Source organism: Dermacentor silvarum, chromosome 2, assembly GCF_013339745.2.
Source record: "Dermacentor silvarum isolate Dsil-2018 chromosome 2, BIME_Dsil_1.4, whole genome shotgun sequence".
Classification (NCBI taxonomy): Eukaryota; Metazoa; Arthropoda; class Arachnida; order Ixodida; family Ixodidae; genus Dermacentor; species Dermacentor silvarum.
Window position 1 is genome coordinate 249,010,579 of NC_051155.1, and position 19,608 is coordinate 249,030,186.

Sequence of the window (19,608 nt, forward strand, 5' to 3'; positions counted from 1 at the left end):
AGCCACGCCAATCCAAGACAAGTCCAATATTGTCCCTTTAGCGCTGCTATGAGCAGTTCAGGTAGCATGTAAAGTTTCGCTATGCTTGTTTTTCATTGTTATGTAGGTTGTAAGGTTCCCTTGCTGTGAAGTCTGTTAACAACCACACGCAAAGTAAGTCAACCTGGAGGTTACAATTCTTCGAGCGCTGTGAACAGCTTTTGTTGATATTTGTAGGGTTTCTCTCAACACGTCTGTACGCATTGCAGCTTGGCTTTTGTAATGTTGATTTTACCCTTCACCTGATCGTTTTCAAGGAGCACGAAAACGTAGCACTGAACCTTCTGTCGATCTCGTGCACCGGTGGCTTCACCGCCGGTGCAATTTATAGAACTGAGAACTGATTCGTATAGATGACACTAGACAGCGTGCACTGTGTCGCTAGCATGGCGTAGCCTTTCACTTTCCGAGCGTGTACAGCTGGCGTCATCAGCGCTATTCTTTCGCAGGCTGGCGCAAGACGATTCTCAAGGCGGCGACGAGGAGGCGAGTCGGCGAAGACCGATTATGGCCGCGCCGGTAAGCGCCGGTAGTTCGACCATCTGTTTTCTACTACAACGTGTCTGTAAGCGCGCATTGGCGATACATTCGCTGTTCAGAGTAAACTGCACTTTAATAGAACTGAATAACGTGTGATATTATTTTTGAACATTGCTGTTGCTCGTGTAGTGGAATACCTGCATGTCTCGTTAACATCCCGTCAGCGATAACAATCGCTCTACTTATTTATTTTCCGCATTTCATTATGTGGTTTTACTTGTGCCGCTTGTGGTGCGAGTGAAGAAGTTCGCGCGTGCAATTTCGTTCGACAACGTACATCGTCTGCCTACAGAACAAATGTTTTCATGAGCCGTGGTATGGTGGGTCTTGTAGAGTTGGTTGGTCAGAGTAGGCGGTTGTGAGAGTGCCTCAATATAGCGTTGCTGCTTTGTTTAGTATTATTGCATGCAGTACCTTAGGCCCTGCCAAGTTTCTTAAATGGTGTTTGCAGGGTTAGCAACGATACTGTATGCTTAAGTGGCACGAGGTGCAAGAATACACTGCTTTGTTTTCGCAGGCTACGACCCCCGAAGAACGCGGTGAACACAGGCTGCAGTTTGCATACTCGCTTTGGTTTTCAAGGCGAGCTCCTGGGAACAAACCCAATAACCAACGATATGATCAGAACCTCAAGCTAGTCTGTACCTTTGATACGGTAAGTCCATGTGACCGTGCGTCACGTGTGGCTCTCCGGTTATTGACATCCACACTGTTGCAGATATTCAAGGGTTGGGGAATAGCGTATGTGGATTGACATGCTTCAATGCCTGATATTACTTCGTGATAGTTCTCATAGTGATTTTATTTGGCTAATCTCTATCTGTTGCACATTTAGGTTCGGTTCAGTCCTTAACAATTATTTTATAAGAAGTGCCTGCTACAAGTGTCGAAGGAATAATCAGAAGGAAAAAATGGCATACTGTTATCTAAATAGGCAGTCAAAGTATAGTTATCAAGGCCACTACATGTGACTGCATAAAACAGAAATAGCAGCAGTAATAAAAAGTAATCAAAATAACAGTACTGTACACTGTACAAAGCATTGTTTGATGAGTGATGTGACGATAAACATACATTTATTCTCCCCTACATTTACTGTGCGCCTCAGGTAAACAAAATAAATTCATTTCTTCTATTCTTTTCTTGGCTGCAGTGTCTGTTGTCTTTATATAGCATTTATTTGACTGAATATCAAATACATCGGTCCTCACGTTTCTTGTTTATGCACGAAAACTACGGCAACAAATTTCTGTTATATTTTTCTTCTGTAAAACTTACTCCACCTTGTGGATTCCTGCACAATTTATTTTGTTGATGAGACTTCATGCTTTATCTTGAATAATGGTAGAGAAAGAGTGTTTGAGTACGCATGTTTGTGCATTTGCATGTTGAGAATCAAATTTACTGAGGGAAATATCTTGCACAACCCGCCGCGGTGGCTCAGTCAGCTAAGGCGTTGCGCTGCTGAGCACGAGATCGCGGGATCGAATCCCAGCCGCTGCGGCCGCATTTCGATGGAGGCGAAATGTAAAAACGCCCGTGTGCTTGCATTGTAGTGCACGTTAAAGAACCCCAGGTGATCAAAATTAATCCAGAGCCCTCCACTACGGCATGCCTCATAATCAGAACTGGTTTTGGCACGTAAAACCCCAGAAAGAAGAAGAAGATGCACAATTATCGAGAGATATCAGAAGCAATGAACAACCACAACGACGTTTAGCATGTGTGCTGACACTACAGTGACTATTTATGGCAGTAGTGTAGTTAACACTAGTTGAATCTGGTAGAAGCTGTTCAACAGTGATGACAGTTTTATTCTTGCAAATGCTTAGGCTCTGAAATTTGCTTGTAAGTTTCAAGAAAATAACAATGACAAGCTATTCTCTTTAAAGAGTCCCTAAAATGACTTTTGCTGTACCCAAGAGTGCAGCTTAGGTGTAATGAGTATCTCGTCACAGAATCCTTCCTTACAAGAATTTTATATCAGCACGCTATATTAAAAAAAGCTACAAATGGTAAACATTACTTTCCTCTCGAGCCGCAGTGCTTCCCATCGCCTTGTATTCCTTATGGCCATGGCTGTGTGCTGCCTCCTTGCGCATAACCTCGTGCAGGGATGCAAGTGCTGTCTCCTTCCGGTTGAACTGAGTGTGTTCCCATGTCTCATTTGGCCTTCAGCTGAAGTTTTGAAGTTTACATGCAGTGCTTGTGCCTTCTACAGTGTGCATTCACTGCAGTTTACCCCCTGCACACACCTGCAGCACGGAAAAACAAGCACTGGCGCCATTCATGTCGTACGTCGGCTGTCGCCACTGCAACATAGTTAACCTTAGTCCCATTCTTCCTCAACCCTCACCTTATGCCTTGCAGAGTCGCAAGTCTTCATCAGAGCCAAGTTTTATGAATGAAGCTCTTTACCTCACCCTTTTCTTTGCATGCACAGATAATGCCCAAGTACAGACAATAGCTGCAGCAGACTATCTGCATTAAACAGGAGCTTAGTGCAGCTACGTGCTTGAAGTATTCTCAGTGGCCTTGGGAAGCCAATCAGATTGCTCATCCGAGTGACATCACTCACCTAAAATGGGCAGAGGCAGGTGGAAATGAAGGGAGCTGGCACCACTGCAGTCTGTAGCGATGCAGATGTTTAAAACCCAATTATTAGGCGCTTTATGCAGAGCAGTTGAATTAAGCCTTTGATGATCACGTGGACCTACCCTACTGACTCTGTGCATTTGTTCACAGCCATCAAAACTGCTTCAGGGCCCTTTTAACTAGCAGTGTCTCAGAGTGAATTTTAAACGTTTTGGTAACATTCATGTGGCTGAACGAATTCTTGGAGTTCACCTCTGAATTGGCTAACGAACATCATTCAATTGCCCTGAGGTATTCACACCACAGTCAAATTCATATTCATGAGTAAGAACCAATTAGTGTGTGTTTTGTTATTGATGTAGATTATTATGTGGTTGCTCGTGTTGTAAAAATACAGCTGGTTACTAATTAGTACTTATGTATAGTAATTACCTGTATTTATTACTAGTAATAGTTTGTACAAGGTTGCTAATTATTTTTGTATTGGACCGGTCACTAGCCATTTAGGCTATCGGTCCAAATATTTCGGAATTAACTTTTCCTAATCATATAATAAATTTCTCCTTTTTGATTGATTGATTGATTACCTGATCATGGAAATTTTCAAAGCAACATGGTTGAAAAAAAAGCATGGATAAATTTTGTAGTAGTGGCTTTGCAAGATAGCTTTGAATACACAAATTTAGTGCACTTATTCACTAAATTATACAAATGTAGAAGTATACACACCAGCTTCTATATCTGGCAGCCACATTGGTTTTGGTGAAATTTAACTTGTTTGTGGATTCTGTGTCTCAAGAACGTTTGTAGTGAAGTGTAATAATAAACTCAAAGATGATATAAATAACATATAAACTATGCTGTGAAAGGGTTTCTTGGATCAAATTTACATCAGTGTACTGTTTGTGAGAACCAGTTGATATCATGATGCAATGATTTGCACTATCCGAGGTGAGCCATCGTGGGGAAAGGGTGTACTGGTAGCTATGATGTCTGCTACTGCTGTATGAATGAACTTCAATCATACTGTTTTGTTACAACCATTGTGTTGCAAGCATTCAGAACAGAATGTACTGGGTATTCTGATCTGTTACAACCGCACTGCAACAACAATGTTTCCGAAAGAACTTGCGAGACTGTGCAATGTTTTGTAGCCTTTTTAACATGTTGTAAAAGCAGTGCCAAAACTTCTGTGTGCCATGGCCAGGAGTAATTGCTGGGCAAAGAGTACCAGATATGAAAAGTTCCGATGAAAGCATGGTTGGCGCGAACAGGAAAAGAAAGACATGGAAAGAAATGTAGGATGATCATTTCCGTGTCTTTCTTTTCCTGTTCGCGCAACCATGCTAGATGTCAACCAACTCGCCCAGCAACAAGTTCTACTCATGAAAAGTTCCATAGATTATGTACTTCTAGCTGGCCAGCATCGTTTGTTTTCTTGTGCAAGCAATCTTGTGCCAGCTCTTGGCTTGTGTGAAGTAGATTGTTGACTTCAAGCGAGTAACTCCCCTCAGAATTCATCTAGATGCTTTTTTTAGCAACATACTTCAGTGCATAGCGTTTTCGTGCTCAGTACTAGTGCTGCCTCGGCTGATGATCATTTATTTTTCCCCTCTCTAATGTCATCTTTGGTGAATGCCAGGTGGAGCAGTTCTGGAGGCACTACAGCCATTTGATTCGACCTTCAGAAATGTCAGGCCACAGTGACTACCACCTCTTCAAGGAAGGCATCAAACCAATGTGGGAGGCAAGTGCCTTTCTTTTTGATTTTTTGTTGCATGTGCATCACCTGCATGCCTTGCTACTGAGAGTGTGACAGTAGCAATTGAATTCACACTGTAGGTTAAACTTTGTTGTCAGTATTTTACTTTGCATACTTTTGGCTGATTGCAGTAAACACACCATGTGCAGCTGCGCTCACATGAAAACAAATATTTCACGCTAACCATAATTTCCAGAAGGCACTTAATGCAATGCACAGCCACAAGAATGAAATAGAGAAAATTCATAAGTGGACTTCAGCAAGAAACTCTGGCAGTGTAGTGCTGCACATGATTGGCTGGGTCAATTACGTTTTTTTTTTAATCACTTTTGATGCATGCCAATTGGCTGCATGGTCAGACTACCTGTGGACAGGCACACTTCCTGTTGGCCATTATTTTCCCATCTCATGGCTTATCAGTGGCCATTGCTGTATTTAGGTAATGTGCTTGGAAAGGGATAATCCCCCTGGCTTTATCAAGCTGTATTCTTGTAGCTGGGTGATTCCACAGAGACCGAACGTGTATGTCAACTTGACATTTTTATTTTGTCTGCTTTCTTTACATGTTGGTATTTTCAAACTGCATGGAAACGAAAATTTGTTTCCTGAAAAGCGATCCCAGCACACCAAAAAAATATATATATTGAATGTGTCGCCACGGGTGTCCCGCTACTGCTTACTGCAATATTTTCTGACTTCACAGCCGAAGTCAATTCAAACTAAGAAAGTTGCATTGAAAACCTTTTCTGCTTCTTTTAGTACGCTTAGATGTAAATAAATTCCATCTGTTCTTTATGCTGTCCACAAAAGAAAAAATAAATATTTAACAGTTCCGAACACGGCCCAGTTGTAACTTTAATGCGCCTTTGCGCATTTTCTAGTTCACACAGAAACTTGAAAAGACTGTCAAATATAGAATGTAGCCTTTGAAACATTCCTGAAAAAATTGTGTTCCTACAAAAATACAAGGCAAGACAAAAAATGTTAAACAAGTTTTTCCAAAAAAAAAGCTCATTCTCAAAAAGAACAAAGAAGGAAACTCCAGTTTTTCCCCAAAAAAAAGCTCATTCTCAAAAAGAACAAAGAAGGAAACTCCAGTCTCAATATAAAAAAAAAATTGATGGAAGTCTGCTTATGTCAGGAAAAACATGGGTGCAATAATATGTTTCCTCATTTGCTTTATTCACAAAATATAACAGGTCAATGTGGCCGATGTTGAGCGTGCTGGCTTCAGTGCCTTTGGTGGTTGTCTGTCAGTTTGCATTGTACGTAAATTTACAGTTCCTCATTTCTTTGCTGCAAAAGACGTTTGCTCTGGTAGCTTGTTGTCAACAAAAACGTAATTTCAGATTTTATTTGTCGTGTTTTTATGCTGCCGCCCTCTAAAGTGGTAATGCAATAGCAGTCTACGACGACATATTTTATTGCCATATGGACACTCCAGGCACATTTCCGCTGTCGGCATTGCCGTGATGTTCCGTATAAAGTTCAAGTGCGATAACATCGTGGCCACTCGCCGTATGCTGTGTGTGGGAGTGAAAGCATGCGAGGGTGAGCTGACGATGATAGCTCGATCTCGTGCACCCAAGGGAGGAAGGTGGAAAGGAAGCGCGTTATCTTCCATTACGCCCAAGGCACCAAGGAGAGGGAGTGTTCTACTCTTGCGGCGGCTGCGTATGGCGCGGTTGAGCTCTGTCGTGCGGGCCCTATCTTCAAAGCGATCTGCAATGGGAACACAGTGCGCAAAGACCCGATAGCTTTGTGTGCGCTGCGTTTTCGCCGCTTAGTTCGCGTTGAAGCAAGAGGCAGCATGAAGGTCAATTCGCTCGCTGCTGCTGCCGTGCTTCCTCAAGCCAGTGTTTTGACATCGAGTGTCCGTGATCATCGAGTGGGTGTGTATGTGTTCATGTTTGCTGGGCGAGATGTTTGCTCACGCGCGCGTGACACCATGCTTGTTAATTTTGTCAGTAAGTGAATGTTTACAAGCTTATATGGCCTATAAGGCTACTATCCTTATTTCATATAGCTGTCTACTTTGCTATCGCAATCACTGCTTTGCCTTTATGGCAAAGCTGCAACTTGTTTGTAGGAACACAATCGTTTTGCAAGTGTTTCCAAGTTTCTGTATGAATTAGTAGAAGACGCACAAAGGCGCATCTAAGTTACAAAGCTTTCTCATTTGGGCCGTGTTTGGAATTTTTCAATCTTCTTTCTTTTGTGGACAGCATAAAGAATGCACGGAAATTATTTACATTTAAGCATATCGAAATGAGCAAGAAAGGTTTTTGACATGTCTTTTTTAGTTTGCACTGAATTTGACCGTTAAGTCGGAAAATATTGCTGTAAGCAGTAGCAGGACACCCACGGCACCACCTTCAAAAATGTTTTTTGCCGTGCTGGGAAAACTTCTTGGGAATAAAATTTCCAGATCCGTGCAGTTTCAATGTGCCTACATAACATTAAAAAAAAAAACTGACAAATTAAAAATATCAAGTGGAGATGCATGTTCGTTCTCGTGGAATCACCCAGCTTTCTTGCCAGGGTGGCTTCAATACTGTATTTGTGCAGGTTGTAAATAACTTTTTTTTAAATAAATATGTGTAGCACAGGGTTCTCGGCAAAAATTTTTGAGGGGCGGACATCTTGTGACTGGTGGTGGGGTGTTACGCACACAATGAAGCCCCCTCTCTGTCTGTCTCTCTCTCTCTCCCCTTTTAATGCAAAGCATTCTCTGCGAACTTCAGGCGTTTTGAGTGTATCTATCTATCTAGCCTTGTACGTTGTGATGCTGTGGTGGTCGTTTCTTGAGCTGCATATACACCAGAATAGGCATGGGGCAGCATGACATGCACACATCACATGAATGACATATTGTGACATCAATGATAGGACATATTTGTCATGACATAGAGGGTACGAATCACATGGTGCTGTCTTGGTCATTTTAACTCATTATACATCAGGATATGAATGCATGCATGGCCTGATATTCATGACATGTCATGTGCATCATAACATAAATGACAAGACATACAAGTGCATGTCATGACATAAATGGTATGAATGACATGATGATGCTGTGGTCGTTTCTTTAACTCGATATATATATCTGCATATGAATGACATGACGTGTGCATGACCTTACATGAATTGCATGACAAGACATACTTGAGCATGTCGTTCTTGTCATGTCATGCATGCATGTCTCACCACACATATCCTGATAAATGTCCAGTTAAAAAATGACCACGATACCATCACCTCATGATATTTATGGGATGCATTTCATGTCATTTTATTCATGTTGTGGAGATCCTGATACTAACATGTTAGAAAATGGAACTGACGTGAATGACAATCATGCCATGACATGAACGACATGCCACGCATGTCATAAATGAGATGACTGTAATGAATTGAATGACATGACATGCATTTCTTTAACTGAATATATTCCGGAGATCGCCTATTCCTACCCAAAAGGCACCGGTGAGTTCACAAGACCCCGGAGAGCGGGAGGGGCCGCTACAGAGGAGGTTGGCTTGCCGAGGCTTGCGGAATCACATGACACTCCCTCCTAGTAGTTTTCCTTCCTCCATGGTTTCAGTGGACCGAATCAGGATGTATTCTGCGACGATCCACTTCGGCGATACAATCGCCTTGGCCCTATCTTGAAAGCGATCCACAACAGCGAGAGAGTCCGCCGCGCGCTATGTTTTCGCCGCTTATAGTTCGCGTTGAAATGAGAGGCGTGCTAGCACGAAGGTCAATTCGCTCGCCGCTGTTGCTGCGCTTCGTCACTCCAGCGAGCGCTCTGACTGCGAGTTTTCGCGGCCATTGAGCGAGATGTGTTCAAATTTTCTTGTGTGTGCGACACCATGCTTGTTAATTTAGTTAGTAAGCGAATGTTTACAAGTTTATACGCCCGATAAAACTGCTATCCTTACTTCGTATAGCTGTCTACTAATTTGCAATCGCAATCAATGCTTTGCCTTTTGGGCGCAACTGCGACTTTTTTTTTTTTTTTTCATCGCAACTTTAGTACGTTGGGAGTAAATCTTTGTTTTTCCAAATGAGAGAAAGTTGTATTTCTGTATGAAAGCATGAGGTGCGCGGTACTGTAAAGGATTTTTTTTTTTTCTCTGTCTTTTGGTCACGGAAAACAGGTGCGCTTTACAATCGAGTAAATACGGCAACGCGAGCTGGCAATGCATCCTACCACAATCACCAACTTCGTCGGACATAAAATATTCACAGCTTGCCATTGTCAAACTGCACGTGAAACACGCACCAGCTATTCAAATCTGCATCAACCAATAGAAGCACTTCCTATATTCTCGTGGCAGTAACAACGAATCACGACTCTGGTTTTTCATTTTTCATTCACTTCTCTTGCTTTTACTTCTGCATGGCGAAATACGATGATGTGGCTCTCTGAAGCTCCAATCTCTCCTCTTTATCTTTATGATGGTTCCAAAATGGCATAAAGTCGCTCCTCGCAGGGCGAGGGCATTTCTCGGCACTCAATTTTCTACAAGGTATTTATAGACAGAGCTATAGGAAAGTGCAATTTCCTCAGCTTCCACGTTACTTTTCTTTCTAATGTTTGCCCACGTGATAAAGGAACATGCAAGGATTGCGAAAAAAGAATTGGAATTTGACTGGTCAGTTGGTGTGGTGGGTGGTAAACCGGAGTGGTGGGCAGCATTTCTACCAACGCCCACCGTGGAGAGAACCCTGCTGGAGCAGGTGTCCCAGATTTATCAAACACATAACATACTTTTTCTGCATTTTATTTAGCTCAAACTTGCATGTATAAATTTACAGTTCATGAAAATAAAAGAGTGCATCACTTTTTCTTTTTCTATGCATTTGTATTTAATTTTTGTTTTTTCATTCACATGGGTATTTACATATTGAGTTCATTATTTCCAGTGAACTGAATTGCAGGGCTATTTATATTGGTAACTACAAAGCCTAGAAGGCTACATAAGGTTATTCTGCCATCTGTCACTACAAAGAAAGGCAGTATGTGTAATAATATTTTTTTTCTCTGTATTTAGGGAATTTAAGGATAAAACAATGTCTGCACACAGCAGTGGAACTGGGTAACATCAGGAGAAGTGTTTACCCGCCGCGGTGGCTCGGTCAGCTAAGGCGTTGCGCTGCTGAGCACGAGGTCGCGGGATCGAATCCCGGCCGCGGCGACCTCATTTCAATGGAGGCGAAATGCAAAAACGCCCGTGTGCTTGCGTTGTAGTGCACATGAAAGAACCCCAGGTGGTCGAAATTCATCCGGAGCCCTCCACTACGGCGTGCCTCATAATCAGAACTGGTTTTGGCACTTAAAACCCCAGAAAGAAGAAGAAAGAGAAGTGTTTGTATTACAAACGAACAGCCATTGCCTCTTTTTCTTACATTAAAAGCTTCCCATAGTTCCCGTTCCATAAATCTTTGCTTCTGTCCAGAGTTCTAATCTCCTCAAACCTCAAACCTTGACAGAAGCAAAGACTTGAAATGCAGGAACTTTTGAAAGCTTTTTATGCAAGAAAAAGATGCGATGACTGTATTAAAGATATCTCTGTATCACTTTTCAGTTGCGAAACCAAGCCTTTTTGTTATCGTTGTGATTTCTTACCATGATGCATCTGCACAATAATAAGCACATGTGCATTATTATTGTTGGCATGAGGTGGTGAGTAAACTAGTTAAGGGTAGCACTTTTCTTTCTATTCTTTCTATGTGAATGTCTTATCTTGCACTCCCTTTCCAACATGTAAATTAACTAGCCGAGCAAAGAGCTCTTTTAATCTTGTGCATTTTCTCTGTTCTGCACGCAGCAACTTGCACTTTTTCATGTCCCGTGAGCATGGCAGGAGTTAGTACCATCATGAATGGTATTTCTGTCTCTCTTGTGAAACCTGATCGCATTAGGCCATTAATTGCATGTGGGTGGATTTTGTGCTGTTAATTGTTAACGACTGACTATATATTCACATTTTTAGGAAGAAGGAGTGAAGTCTTGATGTCTTCACAAACAAGACCACACTGTGAAAGCTTTTTACAGCGACAGCAGTTAAGAGGAAGCTTTAGCTTGGGGCCTCCCATCTCATAGGAACAGAGAAACTGTTTTTCTCGGCAACCATTTATTATGCCATAGATATCTTTAGAGAAACTCTTGAAAACTGCAAGACAAGAAACTTAAGTATCAAATTTACAACTCTGTAACTCGGCAGTAAGAAACAATATCCATATCTAAACTGCACCTAATAACATATCTAGAGCGGACAAATTTGTTGTATTATGCGCTGCTCTGAAATGTACCACTAATTTGTGAAACCCTTGTGAACAATCATGATTTAGTTTGCACAAAATTAGGGGCATTGGTGGGCATTGGTGACAGTAACTGCTGCTGTCATATAGATGAGTTCAAGGGACACTAAAGGCAAATACTAGGTCGATGTGGACTGTTTAAGTACCATTCCAGAAACATCGCAACACTTGTTTCGTGCAAAGAAAAGCCTTAGTTTGCAAGAAAACTGCATCTGAAGGGTGCAAATACCTTTATGGCAATTCAAATCTCCCGCCACGACAACCAAGGAGTGGTGACGTTGCATACGCCATCACCACCCTTGCTGCCGTCTGTGAGGAAAACGGCACCCGACAGAGGGCGGTACAAGGGCTTTACCGCTGCAGCTGCTTTTGGTCAAGTGGCGTGGACCGTTCGTGCATCCAACGACATCACATGGAAGTGGAATTATCTACTACTTGCAGTTTATGCGAGTTTCGTGAGCCAGCAAAACCAGCGCAGCACTAGGCGATAACAGACTACTGAAACGCGAAAGCACTGGCGGCAGAGAGTCGAGCGAAAACGGAACCTTTCGACAGCTCGCGTCGTTCTCAATGGTGTAATGTCCATGAGTTCTTTTTTTATAAAAATGAAATGGAACTGCTCAGGTAGCATTTTATTTTGTCTTATAATACAATACAATGATTTTTTTACGAGTGGTTGAGTACTAGTGACAGAATTTAAATGAGGAGTGCCTTCGTCATCGGGCAAGTACTTGAATGTCCTGGAGGAATCTCTAATCGTGTCGTGCATTTAGCTCAATTTCTCGATTACTAAGGCTCTGTTCGCACTAATATTGACGCACTAAAGCCCAAACCGCATTCACGCGATTTTGTGTGCGACGGCGACTAGCGACGGCTTCGAGCGACGAAACGGGCCGTCGCGCGAACAGATTGCTTGGTCTTTTCGCTCAATCGCTCGGTTCTAGACATCTAGAATTCGTCGCTCGTCGCCCGGAAGTGCTATGAGCGATTAGCCAATAGCGCGAAGCCGGAACTGGATATACATCAGTCAAGTACTACCGATTGTCGCACGGAACGAGCAAACTACTAGATTTTGATACGTGCAAGGATAATGACGTAGTGCAAGACCTTTAGAAATATTTATGCTCCTCTTTACACTAAAACACATCAACTTAAATTAATAAAGCAAGCGGCACGCCAGTTTCGGCAAGTATTTGCTGCCCTCATAACGGCAACACCGGGGAGACGTCTCTCAAGGTCGTCGCTCGCATGCGGTACGACTTGTAGGCGACGAGCGACCGCGACAGCCATCTCCATCGTGTCGCTTGTCGCTGTCGCGCGCAAGATCGCGTGAATGCAGTTTATACTTAATCCCTCACCTTAGCTTGACTTAGTATTTGCCTTTAGTGTACCTTTCAGATCCAGAGGAATCGCTCTAATTCTGCTGACTTTTTGTGAGTGGGCTCATTTTCTTGTTTCTTGTTTTTGTGCTGTGAAAATGATGATTGTGCTTAAAACATGAATGGCAGGACGAGGCAAACCGCACGGGTGGCAAGTGGATTGTGCGGCTGCGCAAGGGGCTGGCATCTCGCTGTTGGGAGAATCTTATCCTCGCCATCCTGGGCGAGCAATTCATGGTTGGTGAGGAGGTGTGTGGTGCCGTGGTGTCGGTGCGCTTCCAGGAAGACATTGTGTCCATCTGGAACCGCACGGCCAGCGACAGCCAGACAACGCTGCGCATCCGTGACACCCTGCGCCGTGTACTCAACCTACCCGTCAACACTGTCATGGAGTACAAGACCCACACAGACAGTCTGAGGTACCTGTTGTGTGCAACATCATCATCATCTTGTATGCAGTTTGGTTGTGTGCATTGTTGAGGGCTTGTTGGAATAATATCTTGCACTGATCTTGTTTAAATACATCGCCATATTGACATTCTAAACTATACAGAAAATATTTTCTTGAAACCTTATTAAGGGGAAGGGAGGGTATAGTTAGCTTCACGTGCTGTCTGATCGACTATCACAGTGCTTAGGCTTCATATCATTTCTTTTACATGTTAGTGTAAATAAAAGCGAAGTTGATGTGCTATGTCACTGCTTTGCACAGTAGATTTCTTAGAGACACACTCTGCTAAGCTGAACACTTTGATCTGCTGATGAATTTATGGCATTTGTTTAATTTCGCATAAGCACTTTAATCATGGTACAAAGTTAGCATTCTTCAGCGTAAAGTGGCATTTCATCTCTGCCACCATGTTTGTTGGCACATAAAGCAAAAGTGCACGGGAGAAAGCCATAAGTTCTATGGCATGTAGTTAATTGGTCAACTTGGCTTGGCCAGGCCAGGACAGTGATTTATGTACTTCAGGTTTTCTTTTATTTGTGGATGACTTAACAAGAAAAAAATTACAGGGGATGCTTAGAACTTTCTAAGAATGTGAAGGCGAAAGCCTAGTTGGACCCATAGCGATGTGGAATGTAGCTCTGAGCCCATGTGGTTACATATACAAGGCACGCGAGCACGCTGTGAGCGTGCTGCCGCCGTTTCCATAACATTCTACGGGCGCCATCACTGACATTTCTCTCCTCCTCCCCAGCGCCGCTGTTGCCCTTTCCCTCAACGCCCTCTGGGGTTGAGTACGAGGGGCAGTGTGGGAACGCTAGCACAAAATTGCATTTGCAAACGTTAGCGCTGGCCCCATTACTCCTTTCCAGATTCCACGCACCGCCTCATAGTATTTACTGTATCCCCAAAGTTTGCGAGAAACTTTGCTTCTTGCATTATTGCTGCATTTTGCTTCCCCTTTATTTTATGATGAGCGGCATCGGAGCCAGCTGTGGAAGAAGACGATGAACGCGCGAACAGGGACACGAGCGTGAGGCAAGCGTGAGGCGAGCGCGCTCACTTTTTCTGTACCTCACAGCGACCTTGAAACAGAGATTTAAGGCTTGCGCCTTAAAAATGGTTAGGCACATAATAAATTCTTCTGCTGCCCAGCTACTGAAGAGAAACTAATCTCATTGCTTTCATCCATCACATGAAGACTCTTGCCATTCAAGCTTGCAATCGAAGCCTTTGAGGGAAAGGAATGGGTTGTGCTCGGGGGTGCTCAAATAGTGAGATATGAGAATTTGATCAAATATAAATATTAGAGAAAAACATCCTTTGACTATTGAATGGTATGCAAAATATTTTCTAATTTCTAAACGAAGCGAGTATGAAGGTTGTGTGTAATCTATTTGGTTTTAAAAAAAAAATAAGGCTTGTTCGCATCATTCGATACATGTAATGGCGCTCTGAACTCAGCGTTCGGTCAACTCAGGAGCTTGTAAATGAGAAATGACTGAAAAGTGATTGTATCTGGCGAACCATGCCAATGAGAGTAATAGAATACAGGAACAGCAGGTCACCAGATGTTGAAGGAGCAATGTGTAATACAGCATCGCTGTGCATTGGTTTAGGGAATGTGAACATGATGATATTATTCAAATAATCCCATTGTCTTGCCTACACCTAGAAAACAAACTTGTAAGATGCCTTTAGGCATCTTACAAAGGTGTTTGTATTAATTGAGAATTAATGAGTGGAGTTGAGCTACTCAATGGATTTGCTCAGAAACTCGTGCATCTACGCAGTAAGTGTTGCTCCCTTGCTGCAGAATTATTCAGAGCAGTCGCCATTTGTGTGTGTCTTTCTCACACCAGTTAATTCGATTTTTCAATAATTCGATCACCACCGAAGGTCCCGACCGGCGCCCGTACATTTCTATGGGACCAAACTTTCGTTATTTCGATCCTGAAATGAACCTAATTCTAACTTGGCTTGTCAGCCCGCACGTTCTCTACCCCAATGGCGACCGCAGTAGTGTCTCCAATAGCAGCTGCGTCTGTCTTGGCGGCACTTGGTGTACAGTGAATGCATCGAACACATACATCTCCCATCGAAGACGTCTATTTTTGACCTTCCCCATGAATATATTAAAGTGAAAGCGGTAGCTCACGCTGAATGATTACAGTATTTACCCGACTCTAAAGCGCACCTTTTAAAGCGAAGCTTTCTTTGCCCTTTCCTTCAACTTTACCACTACTGCTGCTGCTGTCTTGCATGCCGCATTAGGAAGTGGTTCAGAGCGTGAATATACATGGCAGGAGCATAGCAGAGAGAAAAAGCAACGCGAGAAACTCATTTAAACCTTTGCATCTACGGTCATCGCAATGCCCTCTAGAGTTTCCTGGGCATCGCTACAATAGCCTCTTGACTGCTGTAATTATATGTAACCCCCCCCCCCGCAGAAGCATTGCAAAGACTGCAGCACTTACCTTTGTACTAACATGCAACAGTCCGGAGGGGAGCTAGAATGGCAGAGATGACGTAGGGAGAAGACAGAGAATGGGTAGACCCGACACAGTCACAAAACGAGTAACAGCCTTGCCACTCTTCGCTCGCATACATGGGGGAGGGTGGGAGAGGGAAAAAGGGGCGTAAGAAGGCAAGAAAACGCACTACTAGACATGCCAGCGGTTACAGGCAAAGTGGATAAATTTAAGTTCGAGGTCTAGTACGGTACATTTCTGCTATTTCTGAAAAATCAACACTGTGCACATTTGTCAGGCGGACAACTAACACAGCCGCAAAGCCTCATTAAGGCACCGTAGCGTCCAGGTGACACTATGGAAGCGGCCGCAAGTCAATTCAACACTTATGTGCCCACTGCGGTAGCTTTGCGGGTATGGCATTGCTCGAGGTCGTGGGTTCGATCGCGATTGCAGCAACTGCATTTCGACGGGGGGGAAATACAAGAACGCTTGTGTACTAAAATTTAGGTGCACGTTAAAGAAGACTAGGGTGTGAAAATATCCAGATTCCGCCACTACGGCATACCTTATAATGCATTGTGGTTCTGGCGCGTACAGTCCCATAATTCAATTAAAGTTTAACACTTTTGCCACGACACGATGCGCCATGTGAGGCAATGACAATACTGACCTTCTCGGAGGTTACGCAACAATGCCTCAAACAAACGGCACAACAATGCCTCAAACAAACACGTCTCGCTGTGTTTTCTGTGAGATACGCAGATAAAGAGCAGTGGTGCACGCAAGGTAACGTTTAACATCTACTCACCACTCTCATATTGCACTAAACACTGAAGGAATTAAACATTTGCCAGCAACAGCACCACTCATTATCGTTAATCAAAACAAACAGCACAGAAAACTTCGATTACATTGCATGGGATCCACAAAAATTTTTTTCCAAGAAAATTCTGTTCGATAATTGCTTGAGCAGTGTACTTTGATATCAATCCAAAACCACAATCACATTCACAACAGCCTACTGTCAGAGCCAGCCTAGTCAGCGTCATCACCATTGCCATCAATATACATATATGGCGACCATGGATGGCAACAGGACGAGTTCTCGCATAGCATGACCACGACACGCTGATTTTAGTCTGATTGCGTAAGTACGCTCAAATGATAAGTTATTTTACATGTTAAGCTAGCAGCAACAAGTCGCGTCACGTCTTCTTGTCATTTCCAAGAATTTCATGCATCACAGGACGAACTAGCGAAGTGGTTACTCTAGGTGTGGGCCACCATACCATTTGCAATTGTTGCGATGGCATTTGATTAATGCAGAATAACATATGCACTATGGACTGTACGGAAGCATTTTGTGGTTCTTCATACACAGCGATAAAGCACTGTATGAAAGTGACGGCAATGGACATAAGTTAATAAATTTCAATTCTGTGAAGGTAAAGTTCGCTGGCTTTGTCCTTTTCTTATTGTCAGAATTGGAGGCATGTTATGTTTTTCTTGCTAGAAAATCAGTTGCACATTCGATTTCTACTTTTTTAGGAACTCTAATGTTATTTTTAGGTTAGTTTTCTGCTTTGAACCTGTAAAGAGTGGGTGTGCCTTCAATATGGGGACGAGTTAGAATCGGGGCATATGCTGTGAAATGAATCAGTGGTGTGTCTTGCTGTTTTTTCTGCCTATTGTTTAACTTGATCCGCTGGATAGTTTGACCAATTTCGTAGCTCCCATCAGGGTCGAATTAACAGAAGTAGATTGTATTTGCACAGTAATAGTTATGCGGTTTCTTCATTTTTCTCTGACCTATTCCTCGGCAATAAGGTTTACTGTGTTTCAAGAGGCACCATAGTTTCGTTGTTCTGTTTTCTTTATGCTGTTAATAAATAGGCAAAGAGTGATTACTTTTTCTTTTTCTTCTTCTTTCTTTTTAAAGGGACAATTCCAGTTTTCGGAACACTGACATCTTCCTCAGATGACTAGGATCGGAGCTCCAGCCAATACAGGACACACTGCTCGTGATAAAGGACTCTGGAGCCTGCATTACCGTGCCATCATAATTTGTGGTTAATATCACTCAATAAAGTGGACGTCACTTGACTCAGAGCAAATGTTTCATTTGTGATTGTATTTTGGTTTTTAGAAGACAGCTTGTGCATTGCAGCTGTGAATGTATCATTGCATCATTCGATTCTCTGCCACCTTGGCTCCATTTCCTCCACCATGATAGCTTATCTATTGGTAGGATGGACAACTGGTTATCTGTTATGTACATCATACATGCTGCTCATGGTTTAGTGAACGAATAACAGCGCGAAATGACGATGACGAGACGAGAAGTATTATAAGACGACACACACATGCACTGTGTGTCGCTTTTTCATCTCGTCCTCATCATTTCGCACTGTTATTCATTCACTATGAATGAGAACGAACTAGCCCATCAACAAGATGTTTTTTTCTCCATAGAATATGAACTCTTGTTTCATCTCTGAGCCATGCATATCTCTATGCCTTGAAGCGATGCCTATCACTTGCCTTTCCACTCATGCGATGCACTGTTTCTGCACAAGTTTGTTTGCCTCCGTGCTGTTATTACAAACATTTAAAAAACTGTTACAATTACAAGCCTTGGTTGTGTTTTAATAGAACACGCCAAGTGTTTTACAGAAACGAAATGCAGTGTACTTTTTATGTAAGAAAGGATGGTGAGCGTTGTAAGCACTGCATTTAAGCCGTGTTGAATGTGTCGGCCATTGGCAATTGTGTTATTGCGTCTCGGTTTGTACTGGCAACTACACGACCCTTTGTCTTGCGCGCGCAATTAAGTTATGGAAGTAGATTGTGCAGTGTTGCAACATGTGTGATATCACCGAACACCTACAGCAAAGTACCACTTAGGCGCATTGGAAGTGATGAAAACTATAGAGACCGTGAGGGCACCTATAGGGGGACGCAGTGGAGCACTGCATCAGCACCACCAACACCGGCATTACGCTGCATGCTACCGTACACCGCCACATTTAGAATTCCATGCATTCTCCTGCATGCGCTTATGACTGCTTCATTCACATTCTATGTGTGCATTGTCTGGACCCCGACCTACTGGAACTACAGACCTGCACAGATGTCCAGCTTCTATGGGAGCAGCTTGCGCACACTTTCGTTCAACCGGTGGCCATAGGTGGCGCTTTTATAACCTGTTCGTCTGCTACTCGGCGGGTGGCTGGGCGGCGTTGGAATGTGTGCGCCTGCTCTTCTGTAGCGGGCTGCTAGCATATGTGACAATTTCTTATGAAGACAACAGCTAGTATGTCAAAATTGTTTAAGTGTACTCATTGTAGTGGTATGTAATAACGCGTAAAATAGTACACGAATTCTTTCTAGGTTTGCTATTATGCAGAAATTTTGCACCGCTCCACACAAGAAAAAAAAAAAAACTCGCTGATGGAGTGATTGTTTAGTGTTTGTTTGGCCCGTCAAATATGCATCGCAAAGCTTTTGTGAAACTGTGAAAACTGATGCTAGAGTCCTTGCTTTGTTCTGATTTACATGATGGCACACAGCAGTATACCATAATATGTGATCGTTTACGTTATCCCATCTGTAATTAACCCAAGCAAGCTGCATGTAGCCAAGGCTGAAGTTGCATGCCTTATGCAGCGTCTGCAGATTCACGCAGTTTGTGTGTGGTCTGCGTGATTCCTTTAAATGTCCTTGTTCATATCAATATATCAAGTTCTTTATTATTGTATTTCTTTATTACTCCATTGTACTATATTTTATCCTATGAATCTTCTGGTAATCAGATTTTTTTCCTCTACTGCGAAGGCAACGGGAGGAAATGTTATCGTCTGCCGGCTGTACTCGTTTTCCTTTCTTGCACCGATCTTCCTACTGTACCTCGGGATTGAGATGAGAAGCACTCATTCGAAAATTTTGTTTTCTTTTTTATTTTCGTGAATTTATGCATTTACAAACAACGTAAACGATCTGGGGCTGCCGAAATAGCGGCACGAGCGCTGGAACAGATCG

The 19,608-nt window shown here is 42.9% G+C and overlaps 1 protein-coding gene across 1 annotated transcript; it reads left to right on the forward strand.

Annotated features, from left to right (window-relative positions):
- Position 1: 1 nt before the first annotated feature.
- Positions 2-17,673, forward strand: LOC119443092 (eukaryotic translation initiation factor 4E type 2). The gene is made up of 6 exons (XM_037708242.2): positions 2-153; positions 489-558; positions 1,097-1,234; positions 4,817-4,921; positions 12,778-13,067; positions 17,510-17,673. Exons 2-6 carry the CDS (start codon positions 547-549, stop codon positions 17,550-17,552), a joined length of 588 nt encoding a protein of 195 aa, XP_037564170.1. The 5' UTR covers positions 2-153; positions 489-546; the 3' UTR covers positions 17,553-17,673.
- The last annotated feature ends 1,935 nt before the right edge of the window (positions 17,674-19,608 follow it).

Coding starts and splice junctions, on each gene's coding strand:
- LOC119443092 (XM_037708242.2), top strand. Junction 1,235..4,816: donor TAGTCTGTACCTTTGATACG/GTAAGTCCATGT, acceptor GGTGAATGCCAG/GTGGAGCAGTTCTGGAGGCA. Junction 13,068..17,509: donor ACCCACACAGACAGTCTGAG/GTACCTGTTGTG, acceptor TTCTTTTTAAAG/GGACAATTCCAGTTTTCGGA.